Here is a 15,779-nt window from a genome sequence, read left to right as displayed (position 1 = left end):
TTCATGTACTACTATGTTACAAAGTACGTACATAGTGTGAATTAAATTTATGTTAAATTGAGTAATGTTCAACGAACTGTGCCATAAACCACACCATATATGTACATGTGACTAAACTTGATAACAGTTTGCTCAAACCTGGTGAAGGACTCTTAATCTGAGGAACTGGAGCTCCCCTTCCCTTATTTGTATCAAACCTGATTACCACCCATTTCCCAGGCACTGTTTGACCAATATTCATTTAATGTTTCCCAGTGAATATTATAAAGGCTGGGAACCCCCAACAGCTGTAGTATGGTCACTGCCTATAAAACATACAGTTGCAACATCTTTCAACATTTCCCCCTCCCCCCCCAATTCCAAAGGGGACCCCTGGTGAAGTAAGTTTTATTTTACAGCTGCTGAGCCACATGAATACACGTGAAATATAACCATCCTCTGTACTACTTGTGATTTGCCTGTGACCATTTCATGGGTTTTTCTTTTCTCACAGCCTGGAATTTAAAGTTGATTGCCCGCTTATTTAGACTTTCTCTCACAGCTTGCTGGCCCACCTAGCTATCTCTCGGCCTGGTTGATGGGGCACCTCATGATATGAAACACCAAGAGCAATTTTCTAAGTCTGGGCCTTTCTGCCCTGTAGATAAAATGATGTATGTACATACACAATGGATTTGAGAGTTAATAAGAATTACAAAAATACTAAGGGCACTGCTCACTCATTGGTAGATAGGAGAAAAAAGGAGACAATATAATAATCACATAAGTTTATTAAAGGATATAAGAAAAATAGATAGATTTCTATACATGAGCAGAGAGAATAAGAGTGAAAAACAGATGGACTGGGATCCAAGAAGAGGTAGTGTGTACTACAGCTAATGCAAACATTACATTAATTATATGGTGAGGGGCTCTTGATTTAGGGAATTGGATCTGTGCTCCAGTTCCCCGAATTAAGCCTGAATGCCTTCCACATCCCCCCCCCCCCCCCGGTGCTGTATAATCCTCCGGGTTTAGCGCTTCCCCCTTGATTATAATAATAATACATTAATTATAAAAGAGATTCTACCACTAACATACTTTGCTCTTTTCGTTTTACCACGTCGACTATCTTCCACCAACGTTGGGAGACCCTAAAACGGAAACAGTTGCCATCAATTCACCCAGTAGCTGTGTTGCCAGAAGTGCGTGGACATCACAGTTTGAAGGATTCTCTGAAATGCAACATCCCCACCCCTCCACAGTATGGGTAGTGTACTTTTTGAATACACAAATACTAATTGATTGCTGTACATGTACATACATGCATACAGAAATTCTTCATTTATTCAGTTTCATTTGCTGTGGACAAGAGAAAAATGGTATTTTATATTTTTGAAGACATATTTCCCCAGTTTCATGCAAATTTGCTATTTTGCATTTTTTTTTTCCCAACAAGTCGGCCGTCTCCCACCAAGGCAGGGTGACCCCCCCCCAAAAAAAAAAAAAATCCCCAAAAAGAAAATACTTTCATCATTCAACACTTTCACCTCACTCACACAAAATCACTGTTTTTGCAGAGGTGCTCAGAACACAACAGTTTAGAAGCATATACTTATAAAGATACACAACATATCCCTCCAAACTGACCATATCTATTCAGTTCTGTATTTGTAAGTTATATATGTATGTAATTGGTGCAGTTCACCGTCTTGCAGAATTATTTATAGCCTGACTCCCTTGTCGGTTTAGCGCTTTATTTGATTATAACAACAAGTGTGACTGAGCTTAGTGCTCGTACCATGACCCTGAAAAACACCTACAGCATAAAACAAGGGATGTCTGTACTATTATGCAGTTTATTTCAACGTGCATTATATTAACCCTGTCCTTTTATGTAGAAAATAAACCAAAGTGTAAGTATAATTTCTTTATTAATAACTAACAATGTGATCACAATATGCAGGAAATACAGTGGACCCCCGGTTAACGATATTTTTTCACTCCAGAAGTATGTTCAGGTGCCAGTACTGACCGAATTTGTTCCCATAAGGAATATTGTGAAGTAGGTTAGTCCATTTCAGACCCCCAAACATACACGTGCAAACGCACTTACATAAATACACTTACATAATTGGTCGCATTGGGAGGTGATCGTTATGCGGGGGTCCACTGTACCATGTGTAAAGTTACAATAGGATCAATGGCAGTGTAGTTCACAAAACACATGAATTTGTAGATTGTACATAGTACACATTAGTATGTAGTCATGACAACTACAGTAGAATTATATATGGTAATTTACTTATTTACAATGGAAATTTACTTATTTACAATGGAAAACAATGTGAGAAAATCTTCTGAGGCCATTGTTGACAACTTGCTTTGTAGCAAAGATATGCACAAAAATCACACAACAACAAGACCTCTCTTATTATAAACAAACTGAGCTGAATATTAAATAATTGTCATCAAAAGTTTTATCTTATTTTTAAATCGGTCAATCATTTGAGAGTCACCATCTTCAGTCCTGACCACAACGCACGCACTCAGTTCAAATAAGCTAAACATCTGCAGATCAACTTCACATTAACCATTTCATCAAAGATGGTGTTCATCACCATCCTGATTATTTGTCATTAGTTGGGTGAGGCATTACTGCCTCGGTGAGCAAGAAGCAGCACTTCTAACTTCACAACCATTTTAGCACTGCTGGAGAATGTTACGTTGTCTTGCCCTTTGAGTTCTAAAGGCTCGTTCTGTCTGAATCTGAAGAGTATTACACATTTTTTCTAAAATTTAACAAGCTGTACACAGTTAATCTGATATAAACCAATGTTAGAAAGGTAAATTATTAATACCACATTATGAACCACAAAGCATACATAAGCATGAGCAGTGTACCCTACACCTTCAGATTTCCAAACATACATGTAGAGTATATAAACCGAGTCTACAGTATACCAGCTGTGAGATTAGTCGATAGACATATCTTACATTATAGTTTTACAAGGTATGTTATTGATCTTTAACTTGATAATTTCACAATGTGACATATATGAGAACCACTATTTAACAAAACAGGAGCAGTATTATTACCCTATGTCATATGGTATAACGATCCTGCTTTTGTAATGTTAAATACTTATTTTTAGCACTGATCTTTTAACTAAAAATCAAAGTAAAAATAAGAATACGTAAGTGGAATTATATTTTTAATCTATACTCATTCCCAAATGTTTATCTGTATATTCATAAGCAAAATGTTTAATTACTTTCTTGAAAATTTTCTGTCTTCTCCACTTTGATTTATAATATGCATACCTCTGTCAGCCTTAGCACCTGAAACTTTGAGCTGATCAATGGCTTCTGTCTCAGTAAGGTCAGTAGCAGAATCTGTCTGTATATTTTCTGAAAGTCCTTTGTCTGTGTGAATTTCTGCTGATATACCTGAATGTGTTTCCCTAACTTGAGGAGACATCCTAGATAAGGGTCCAGAAACTGTATTGTTTATTGGCAAGTTTGAGTCAGAATTAAGGAAAGAGGTGGAGTGCACAGCAGTTTTTGAAGATTTAGAAAAAATTGCTTCATCTGGAGATATAGTGTGTCTAGCAAAGTTTTGTCCTCCCTTTCTGGACTGACTATAGTATTTACGAAAGATATTTTCTCCAAGTCTGGAATGACTAAGCATTCTGTGAACATATCTCTGTTGCTGGTGCCTCAGCCTGTGAGCTGTGGTACCATATTCCTCCTCGACTTTATCTTGAGCTGTGTTGCCTCTTAATGAATCTGAGGAATTCACAGACCCACAGTTACTATGGTTGGAATGCCTTGTTCCATTAATATTACTGACATCTGCCAGGTGGTCAGCTACCACTGCTTCCTGTGATCTTGAAACATTACTGATTTTAAAGATACCTTCAAGTTCAAAATCCATTTGGAACTTCTTTATACTTTCTTGAGCTTCTTTTAGGATTTTCCTTAGTTTCTTTATGCCTTTGTCATCATCATCATCATCATATCTGCCATGTTTATTTTTATTTGACTGACCTATTTTGCTGGTTTCATTATGCACAGCCTGACTTTCACTTGTACATCTGGGCTTATAAGTCCCATCATTTTGCCTATTATCAGAGTCTAGTACTTCTCTGTGTATATGTAGGTTCTCTTGTTGGTGACCTGTTTGATCTTCCTTGCTTTTTACTATATGATTTTCCTGTATTACATTTTCTTCTGGCCCTAAAACACTGTCATCAGCAGTTTCTTGGCTGACCTGAGAATATGCAGAACTGTGAGTGTGCACATCCATTTCTCTTTCAGCCTCCATTCTGCTGAGTGTATTCCTGCTCATTTCAAATTCCTGGGAAGATGACCCATTGTTCCTGGTCATCTTCCCATGCTGGTGAAAACCAAACTGTTGCATTTCTCTCACACTATCACTGTCACTAGTTTTTCGTATTTCGTCAAAAATATCATATTCTTCAATTTGATTTTGTACACTTAGTGGATCACTGTGGATATCAGATGGATTGTTGCTGTTTTCACTTGTGGTACCACTGCTACTTGCTCTAAATATGTTACCTGTGTTATTTACATAAGCAACCACAGTCTTCTCCAACTGAGGTTTATTGGGACTAGAATGTGATACAGACGAGAGCAGGCCAGGGCTATAAGCAGTCTCATCTAACTGGTAGTTTACCTGAAACAAAATATAAGAGATTAACTTCGTTCTCAATTTCTATAAACAATATTTGCATCATTAGGGGCGGTATAATTTTCAATTTTTAACATACGTAATTTGAATAGTTAAACAGTATCATTATTTTATAAATAGGTTACTGTATGGAAAAAATATATCTTTCAGATATGATATTTTTAAGCATTTTGATACATAATACATCAGTGTATATGTAATACAGTAGCAATAATTTCAACATTTATTTTATTAATTTGAAGCTGTTTATAATGTACTGGATCTGTTAACCCGTAAACGGTCCAAACGTATATATGCGTTTTTTCAACATTTGAAAGTGTGTAAAAAAGTAGATCTTCTTTTTGTTTTTTTACATTTGAAAATGTGTAAAAAAACTTTGATCTACTTTTTTTTTTGTCATATTTGAAAATATGTAAAAAAAACGTAGATCTGCTTTGACCGTTTACGGGTTAAAATAATTATTTGCATAAACAAAGTATATATCAAGTTTGAAGTATTATATATGAAGAGTGTTAATGAGAACTTTTGCAAAATTAAGAAGGCGTATTTTTACCTCCAAAATTAATGATTACACAATATTAAGTTACTGGAAATATGATCATTTCCAGTCATTAACAATTAACACTGAAGATCAAAGCTAATCATTAAAGAACATTTCAACATGTATTAAACATTTAAAAATTTCACTACCTAATAATTAGATCTTACTTAACCAGTAATAATTAATATGTTATCCAGCCATTTTAATCACTATTAATATTTACAGTTTATCCAAGCAATAATTATTAAAATCTTACCCAACATAGACAAAATAATGTCTGGTCCAACTACTAAAAATTTATTAAGATATTACCAAATTAATTTAACCATTACCAGTAATTCCATTATGAGATCACCTTAAGATTCACTCTGTCTCATTACCCAATGAAACGGTGAAATAGTTACGTGAATATGTACAGTGTTAATATTTTGTTTTGTGGCAAAGATTAACAATGCAACTTAACTGTTGAAATGTAATGAAACCTAACTTAATTTACTTAACCAATCATAAGAATCTGCCTGACTCTGTTATACTGGTTTCCTTGTGGGAGGGAGGGAAGGAAGAAGAGAGGATGGGATTTAGAGAGGGGGGAGGGGAGAATTAAGGAGGGAGGGAGAGGCAAACCTTTAGATGATCCACTTTGTCCAACCATCAATAACTAAGATACTGTCTAAGTTACATCATACACAATAATTTTAAAGATACTTATATAGCACTGTGTATTCATGATTACAGAGTCAAGAGATGTATGTATGTGTGTGTGTGTGTGTGTCTTTTGGTTGGGTGTATAAGTATGTTTGTGTGTGTGTGTGTCTTTTGGTTGGGTGTATAAGTATGTTTGTGTGTGTGTGTGTCTTTTGGTTGGGTGTATAAGTATGTTTGTGTGTGTGTGTGTGTGTGTGTCTGTGTATGTATTGTGTTGTGTGTGTGTGTGTCAGTGTTGTAGTCACTGACAAGATTTAGTGAGAGGTCACAATATACTATAGCAGGTCTGCTTTCATTACCCTGCCAGTTGTCCCAGCTGAGAAACGGGAAAAAATTAGACATGCAATAAGACATGGTCATGCTTGACACTACCTACAAGAGGCATGCCATCAGTCCCATCAACACCATGCAGCCATGCCACATACATATATATATATAGATATATACATATACACCAGTGTCACTAAGACTACCATAGAAAGGGGTTTTAAACTATTCATTTGTGTTCTGGTATAGTACCATCTGAGGGGATGCCTTCATGATGGAGGGCTCTTGATTCAAGGAATTGGAGCTATCCTCCCTTTCCTCTGATCAAATCTGATAACCTTATATTCCCTAGACACTGTATGACCCCTAAGGGTTTTGTGCTTGGCTATTATAATATGAATTATAGTAATACTCTAATTTGGTATATAGGAATAATATTTTATAACAAGCAATAGCCTTCAAAGGTCTAATATTTGTTATAATTATTTTGACCAATATAATCAATATTATTAAGGTTCAGTTTGAATGTCTAATATTTAGTACAATCATATTAACTGAAATTATCAAAATAATCAGATTTTAAGTTAGATAAAACAAAAAAAACAATGATTCAGTAGAGGTCATTCATAGGTAAAAACTGAAATGACTCATGTATGTTGAGTTTGTATTGGCATAGAAGGTCAATAGATTAGTACCATCTGCTGGATCCTGTTCAGCCAAAACATGAAAAATATCTTCTGATGGAATCCCTTGTCATCCAAAAAAACCATCGTGTTTCTAAAATAAAAGAAATCCACACATAAGAATTGTTAGCTGTAGAATGAGAGTTGATTAATTCACTATATACATCTGTCACCATTAACCTAAGTCACAACACAATGTATAAATATATTTATTTTGTAGCGTAATTTACAAGTTCAAAATCAATTTCACTATTGAAAACTACAGTGCAATTTGTTTATGTAATATACAATACAGCCTCTCCTCACTTAGCGACGTACTTGTTTATTGACGACTTGGACTTACGATGGGCTCTCTGACTAGTATTCATACCTAAATAATGTATATTACAGCTGATTTCCTCTATTCTGTTTATTGCAATATACAGTACACTACTGTATAAACATTTAAAAATATACCAGATATGTTATAAATGGTGCAAAGGCGACATTAAAACAGTACCAAAGATGGTCGACACAAACCCACTACTATTATAGTGTTCTCCTCACTTAGTGACGAATTCGTTTACCGGCAAGGTCTTAGGAACGGAACTCCGTCATTAAGTGAGGAGAGGCTGTATAATAAAGTATATGGAAGATATTCCCTGCCAAGTATTCAGAGTTTTATTTAAAATAGTATTTCTCTTTATAGCTATTAAAGATGAATGTGTCTTCTATTTTGAACAACCACATAAATGACAAAATTTAGATTTTGTGATCATTTTCGAAAAAGAGTAGAGTATAAGTCAGAATATAAACACATATGCAGTATAATGTAATCCTTTATTGACAACGTTTCGCCCACACAGTGAGCTTTTTCAAGTCACAAACAGATCTACCCCTTGATTATAATAATAATAATAATACCTGGGGTGGAAGGTACGTGAGTATTTATACTCAGGTTCAGAATGTTGAGGTCAGGTGGAGAATGCTGCATCTGATGATCTACCAAGTGGGGTTATAGAGTCTAAAATCTTGGGTAGCTTGGAAGGGAGATTGGATAAGTTTGTGAGCAGACCTTCTGCAGTGTTCTTCCATTCCTATGTTCTTATGTGGGATAGCGATGATGAAGTTTCTTGGCAAGTGGTTCAGCTATGTTATAGAAGCCACTATTCTGGTTGAAGTTGTCGGATATAGAAATAAGTGATGATTCCAGGATTCTTCGGTATTGACTTATCGCCACAGAAGACAACACTCAATACCGAAGAATCCTGGAATCATCACTTATTTCTATATCCGACAACTTCAACCAGAATAGTGGCTTCTATAACATAGCTGAACCACTTGCCAAGAAACTTCATCATCGCTATCCCACATAAGAACACTGTAGAAGGTCTGCTCACAAACTTATCCAATCTCCCTTCCAAGCTACCCAAGATTTTAGATTCTATAACCCCACTCGGTACATCATCAGATGCAGCATTCTCCACCTGACCTCAGCATTCTGAACCTGACTATAAATACTTCCGTACCTTCCACCCCAGGTAGATCTGTTTGTGACTTGAAAAAGCCCACTGTGTGGGCGAAACGTTGTCAATAAAGGATCACATTAAACTGCATATGTTTATATTTCCATTGTGTCGGTATTTTATGCCATTTATTTCCAGAGTATAAGTCAGCTGAGACCAGAAATAATACTCTTGGTTGTTTTTTGTAAAAAAAAGCGAAGAAAATTAATCAGTATTAAATGATCATGTTACATATACGTAGATGATACTACCATTGCTATTATCAATGGTAGTACTGTAATTTACTTTAATAACAATTCTAAGTATGACGGCTTATTTGTCAATTATATTTAATGTATCTGATGAAATTATTATATTGCAGATTGCAATCTTAAGTTGATACCAAATATTAACTAGATGCTAAATGAATTCTTAACCCTTAAACGGTCCAAACAAATCGACGTTCAAATTCGTATTGCTACAAAAGTAGATCTAGTACTTTTTTTAATATATTTTCAAATGTAACCAAAAAAAAGTAGATAAAACTTTTTTTTTTACACATTTTCAAATGTAAAACAAAAAAGATCTACATTTTTTACATACTTTCAGATGTTGAAAAAACGTATATATATGTTTGGAACATTTAAGGGTTAAACATGCAATGGAGGTGAATCCTTGTGGCTTCCACGATACAATTATTTGAAATTATCTTAACAAAAGTCATGTGCATGTGAGTAATGGAATTATTGTACCTGTTTATAATTACTACAAGCTAACCACTGTATCAACAACCACAGGCAAAAGAATCACAACCAAGGATCTGTACACTGTTCCAGCTGAGTTGTATAAGAATCACCACAATAATGATCATGAATAACACAAACCGGGCTATTATAATCATGTTGATAAATTAGACACATGTGCAACTCTTGGGTATCTTTATTGAGGAAACGTTTTGCCACACAGTGGCTTCATCAGTCCATACACAGGAGAATCTTGAAGAACAGGAGGAGAATCATGCCTCATTCTCCCCCTGTTCTTCAAGTTTCTCCTTTGTATGGACTGATGAAGCCACTGTGTGGCAAAACGTTTCCTCAATAAAGATACCCAAGAGTTGCACATGTGTCTAATTTATCAACATGTCGGTTCTCTGAACCAGTCATCTATTATAATCATGCCTGAAAGGTATGGGAGCCACATTATTTATGTCAGAATGCCAGGGAAAATCATGTTGAATGTGAATATAGGTGGTGATTCTTCCAGAGCCCAGCTGAAATAGTGTGGCTTGCTAGCTCTGCTTATTTTAACCTGGTCATTGATACATTGTAAGAACACCAGCCTGGGAACCCTCAATAGATTGAAGCCCTAGAGTAGTGAGTATATGTATGAGTGAATGTGTGAGTGTGACTCCATGAGTACGAGTGTAAGAGTGAGTGTATTCTTGCTTGAATACAAGATAAACAGGATGCCATAAGAGGATATTAGTCTCAACAAAACTTGAAGAACAGAGATGAAGTGTCTTCATAACATGTATATTATTCTACTAAATTAACATAACTGTCAAAAGATAGCTAGTTGTCTTATATACAAATGTGCAATTAGTCCCTTATAATGTAAACAAACCACTACAATACATGTATTTATGTACATGTCTGCGTTATTAACAAAAATTATATTTTGCATTCGTGTGCACCAGTGATCTCAGAAAATCCTTCTCTATGAACCATAATTTTAATTCAACAAGGCATTTTTAATTGAATTTTTAACATGCTGAATCTGAAAAAGTTAAAATTTTAAAGGTGGTATCTAAATTTTGAAAATGGTTAGAGAAAATATTAATACATTTTTAAAGACTTTAATAATTCTTAAATATTTAATGTGAAAACATTTGTTTAATATTGTATCTTTTTTTTTTGAGTACAGTGAGACAGGGGAACATAATTCAAGCTTTATCAGGCTAGAGTAATGCAGTACGTTTACTGTCATATTTCTTGATTTATATTTAAAGCAGCAGCGCTGTATAGCCCTTGTGGCTTAGCGCTTCATTTTGATTTAAGGCAAAAAACTCACATGTGAAATGAAAACCAAAAAAATTTCTAATCGTCTTATTATAAAATTTAATGTCAATAGTGACAAAAGACTCGCCTTCCAACTGAGATAATATTGCATCACTTTTAATGGCATAAGCAACAAGAAATTCCCAGAAAAACTGAGTTACATGAATACATGGAGAAAAGTTAATTTAGTTCTTTAGAGAAGACAATTTATCTGCTACATAATCTTCAAGTATATGGTAGGTGGTTACTGAGTGGGTGTCATAAGTGAGGTCGTGCACTGTAGTCACACACATTGGGCGGTGGGCGGGCAGCACGGGCGTGGTCGTGGGTGTGGGACCGGGAAGACTGGTGTAATAGTGAACCATCAGGTAATCTTGACACCAGGTACCCATCCTCGTCCTCCTGCACAGTCACTGTAAGGAACACCCGCTACACTCACACCTACCACACTAACAGCCTATGATCTATAACATCCTCACCTGCCTCTCATCAATATTATATGGGTAAAACTCTTCTCTATTTTACCCTTTCTTTCTTGCCTCTCATATATAGTAGGCATAATAAATATACATGCCCATAAGTACAATTTTCAGACTAGTTGCCTGGCACATTTGAAAAGTGCCCCTTGCCATACTACCAAAGACATGAAGAATTGACTCAAGAAATCATAATAACATGATTGCAAACCATGGAATGGGTGGGGGTTTGAATCCATGGCAAGTGAGTCGTAAAACTCCGGGCCAGTGCATAAGCTTACGCACTGGCCTGGAGTTTTAGGATTCACTTGCCGTGGGTTCAAACCCCCACCCGTTCCATGGTTTGACATGAAGAATTGACTAAGTTATTCTGATTTTTCCATACTTTAATGGCATGCCTGGTAACTCACTAGATTGAAATCCAATAGAGAGCATTTGGAAACTTATTAAGCATAAGCTTCATGGCATGGACGTGTTCTCGTGCCCCAAAATCTCAAGTGCCATAAATTTTGCAGTTGTGGAAAAGTATCAACTTTTTTATCCTTCATCAGTTAGCCATACCAGTGTTACGGAGTGCATCAAGAGGAAGGGCAATCCTACAAAAATACTAGTTTATTTGCGTGTATACAGTGGAACCCGTTTTCGTATGTCCTGGTTGGAGGCAATTCTTGGAGAAAGTCCTTTATAAAATGCATTTTTTGTTAATATTTTTGGATGTCTGGAACAGAACCAATTAATCCATTCCAGACACCCAAAAATATTAACAAAAAACACATTTTATAGAGAATTTTCTCCAAGAATTGTATCTAACCAGAGCATACAAAACCAAGGTTCTGCTGTATTTATGATGCCTACTGCATATTTTTTTTTAACATGCTGGCCATCTTCAACTGAGGCAGGGTGACCTGGAAAAAAAAACTTTCACCATCATTCACACTATCACTGTCTTGCCAGTGGTGCGCAGATACAACAGTTTAACTGTCACTCTAAACGGTAAATATTACAAACTCCACAATTTGTTATAATTTAGGGTTAAGAATTAATCTAAGTTTGCCCGAAATGCCTAGCCATGCTAGGTGTTCTAGTGGCCCCCTCTGTAATTAGTATTTTACTACATGTAAACCACACAATAACCAAAATCTGTAAACCCCGCACTGTAATCCTTATAGAGAATAAACTTTGATTTGATAAAGTGCAGGCATTGTACTTCCCACCTCCAAGACTCAAGTCTGACTAACTGGTTTCTGCTGAATCCCCTCACAAAGTATTACCCTGCTCACACTCCAACAGATATTCTTTAATCTTACATGCAGTGAATAATTCCTAACATACTGGATAATTTCTAACACATAGTGAATAATTTCTGAAACATTGCAAGACTGACTGAATGAATTACAGTGAAAGTGTTTTCTTCTTGTTGGCTCACTCTACCTTGGTGGGAGATGACTAGTGTATTAAAAAATGAAGCAAATCACTCCTGACATGTAGCAAATAACTCCTAACTTGTGGCAAATCATTTAGTACATGTAGTGAGTAATTTCTGACATGTTGCGGATCATTCCTGACATGTAATGAATAATTCCGAACATGTGAATCATTTCTGAAATGTAGTAAATCATTCCTGACATGTAGCAAACATTCCTGACATGTAGCAAACATTTCTGACATGTAGCAAACATTCCTGACATGTAGCAAACATTCCTGACATGTAGCAAACATTCCTGACATGTAGCAAACATTCCTGACATGTAGCAAACATTCCTGACATGTAGCAAACATTCCTGACATGTAGCAAACATTCCTGACATGTAGCAAACATTCCTGACATGTAGCAAACATTCCTGACATGTAGCAAACATTCCTGACATATAGCAAACATTCCTGACATGTAGCAAACATTCCTGACATGTAGCAAACATTCCTGACATGTAGCAAATATTCCTGACATGTAGCAAATATTCCTGACATGTAGCAAACATTCCTGACATGTAGCAAACATTCCTGACATGTAGCAAATATTCCTGACATGTAGCAAATATTCCTGACATGTAGCAAACATTCCTGACATGTAGCAAATATTCCTGACATGTAGCAAACATTCCTGACATGTAGCAAACCATTTTTAACATATGTTCCCTCATATAACCTGTCATTTCAGATGCATATCACACAGAAAACTTTTAACATTCACATATTAATATTAAGTTAACCTGTCACAGATGTTACTTCACATTAATGTTTATGGGACTAAATTTATGAAATGTGTACCTATTATAGGGTTATAGAACCCACTAGTAGAACCCTAGCTGTACTGGGGTAAGTAAGTGTATTTAGGTACAAGTACACATAAGTACAATTACCATACCTAGTTTAACATATGCGTAAATTACCTAGAATAACCCAAGTTAGACAAAGTGGCCTATTTCAATTGGGGTCCTATGTAGCAAGAAATGACTAACGATTTGTAACAAGAAATGACTATTACAGTGGACCCCCGCATAACGATGTTATTTCAATCCAGAAGTCTGTTTGGGTGCCGTTATAGACCGAATTTGTTCCCATAAGAAATATTGTGAATTAGATTAGTCCATTTCAGACCCCTAAAAATACACCTACAAAAGCACTTACAAAAATAAACTTACATAATTGGTCGAGTTGGGAGCTGATTGTTATCCGGGGGTCCACTGTATTTGTAACAAGAAATTACTTATTTATAATATCAAGGTAGGTGGCCTGGTGGTTAACGCTCCCACTTCACACACGGAGGGCCCGGGTTCGATTCCCGGCGGGTGGAAACATTTCGACACGTTTCCTTACACCTGTTGTCCTGTTCACCTAGCAGCAAATAGGTACCTGGGTGTTAGTCGACTGGTGTGGGTCGCATCCTGGGGGACAAGATTAAGGACCCCAATGGAAATAAGTTAGACAGTCCTCGATGACGCACTGACTTTCTTGGGTTATCCTGGGTGGCTAACCCTCCGGGGTTAAAAATCCGAACGAAATCTTATCTTATCTTATCTTATCAAGTTATACTGAACTGCTAGAGGCACAAGTGGCTTGATTCTGGCACGAGAACTGATCATTCATGTGGGAAAGGCAGTCTGTTTATTAACCTTACATTTCAAGAGAAACAGTTTCACTTGTGAACAGAACATAAATAATTTATTATAATAATTATATTGTAGCAGCAGCCAGTTTATTTAGGTACAAGCACACACAAGTACAATTATCACAATAACGTGTGTAAAATACCTAGGATAACCCAAAAAAAAAAAAAAAAGTCAAAGTGACTTATTTCCATTGGAGTCCTTGTAAATATATTAGTATTTAATCCTTAAAAGTTAAAAGCAGCATTTTAAAGGTATAATGTTATAGGATTATGGAGAAAAACAAGAATATTAATGCATTAGTTGAGAATTATTGTGCATGGTGATGTTCTTTTATTAAGACTTGTATGTGAGGGCAGCACAGGTCAGTTGGTCACTCTTGAGGAAGCCAGAGTGGCAGGAACAACTCTTCTGGGCAAAATACGTGTTGCCCTGGGAGGTAGGCCTATAACTAAGGTTTGATGTAATAATAGTGGGCCAGGGTTGCTATAATGTATCAAAACACTGAGTTAAGATGACCAGGAAGGAAATATGGAGACATTGTTTTCAGATGGGTTACCATGTGGTGGTAGGCCTATACTAGGTTGTGTATCTCTTGTTAATGTGAGGGCTGGGCCAGAATAATTATCATATGTATACTCTAAATACACACACATCAGCCATCTCCCACTGAGGCTGGGTGACCCAAAAAGAAACACTTTTATTATTTATTTATTTGTTTATTTTATGTCTTTGCAAACAGTTCATTGAGATTTTGTATATACAATAGTGGGTTGCAATGCAAAGAGAGCCTCTATTAGGCCTAGGCATTATGGGCCAACTTAACATTATTGGCTTACAGTCTACTTAACACTAAGGAGTATATCATACTTGTACAGTAGGATAGTAATTATTTCATAGTTGAACAGTAGATTATTAATTATAAATGAATCAAAATTTGTATAATACAAAGATATATTTATATTTGAAAATGCTTTTTGTGAAAACAATGGTTCAATTATATTCCTGTCAACAATGGATAAAAGGTTCAATGTGATTGTTGAAATTATGATGTGGGAGTACATAGGTGAGTAAATGTGTACTGAGTATTTAGCATTTAGTCTAGGGTGATTAAGTGGCCTTTGAGAAGAGTCTTAAATTGATTTTCAGACTGGGTTACTTTAATATCTTCTGGTAATAAATTCCATATTTTGGGGCCCTTTATGTGAATAGAGTTTTTACACAATGTGATATGGACACGAGGTATATCACAAAGAGATCTGTGTCTTGTGTTGTGGTCATGTGTCCTGTTTAGGTTGGTGAGGAGAAGTTTGAGTGGAGGGTTTATATTTGTGTGTATTGTTCTGTGTATGTAGTGGCACATGAATAAGTATGGATGTTCTTAATGGTGAGCAGATTCAGACTTTTGAAAATTGGTGGAGTGTGCTGGCGGGAGTGGGAATTCATTATCATTCTTACTGCTGCCTTTTGCTGGGTTATGAGATGTTTTAGGTGATTGGATGTTGTTGATCTCCATGCACAAATTCCATATGTAAGATAAAGGTATGTGAGTGAATGGTACAGTGCCAGGAGAACTGATTGTGGAACATAGTACCTTATCTTTGATAGTATGCCTACAGTCTTGGAGATTTTCTTGGTGATTTGTTGTATGTGTGTCTAGAACTTAAGGCTACTGTCAAGGTGGATACCTAGGAATTTTCCCTCTGTAAGTCTTGTGACTGATGATCCATTTAGCGTTATGTTAACTGGATCATTTGCAGCTTTAT

At 36.0% G+C, this 15,779-nt stretch overlaps 1 protein-coding gene and 1 long non-coding RNA gene across 4 annotated transcripts in view; one reads left to right on the top strand and one right to left on the bottom strand.

The window, feature by feature from the left end:
• Positions 1 to 1,896: 1,896 nt before the first annotated feature.
• LOC128700899 (serine-rich adhesin for platelets) overlaps positions 1,897 to 15,779 on the bottom strand; it is a 348,673-nt gene continuing 334,790 nt past the window's right edge. For 2 of the 3 annotated variants that reach the window (XM_070104712.1, XM_070104713.1), the window contains exons 11-12: positions 10,722 to 10,843; positions 1,897 to 4,678 (exon numbers count right to left, since the gene is read on the bottom strand). In XM_070104712.1, the coding sequence (XP_069960813.1) occupies positions 3,251 to 4,678; positions 10,722 to 10,843 (1,550 nt within the window). In that variant the 3' untranslated portion in view covers positions 1,897 to 3,250. Of the gene's footprint in view, positions 4,679 to 6,901; positions 6,984 to 10,721; positions 10,844 to 15,779 lie in introns of all 3 variants that reach the window. The other variant, XR_011394661.1, reaches the window with a different exon arrangement.
• LOC138855426 (uncharacterized) overlaps positions 13,395 to 15,779 on the top strand; it is a 341,731-nt gene continuing 339,346 nt past the window's right edge. Inside the window, exon 1 of the long non-coding RNA XR_011394662.1 lies at positions 13,395 to 14,452. This is a non-coding gene — a long non-coding RNA (uncharacterized lncRNA). The remainder of the gene's footprint in view (positions 14,453 to 15,779) is intronic.

This window comes from Cherax quadricarinatus, chromosome 94, assembly GCF_038502225.1.
Source record: "Cherax quadricarinatus isolate ZL_2023a chromosome 94, ASM3850222v1, whole genome shotgun sequence".
Taxonomy (NCBI): Eukaryota; Metazoa; Arthropoda; class Malacostraca; order Decapoda; family Parastacidae; genus Cherax; species Cherax quadricarinatus.
Note: the sequence above shows the minus strand (reverse complement) of the source record. Positions and strands in the feature narration are given on the sequence as shown.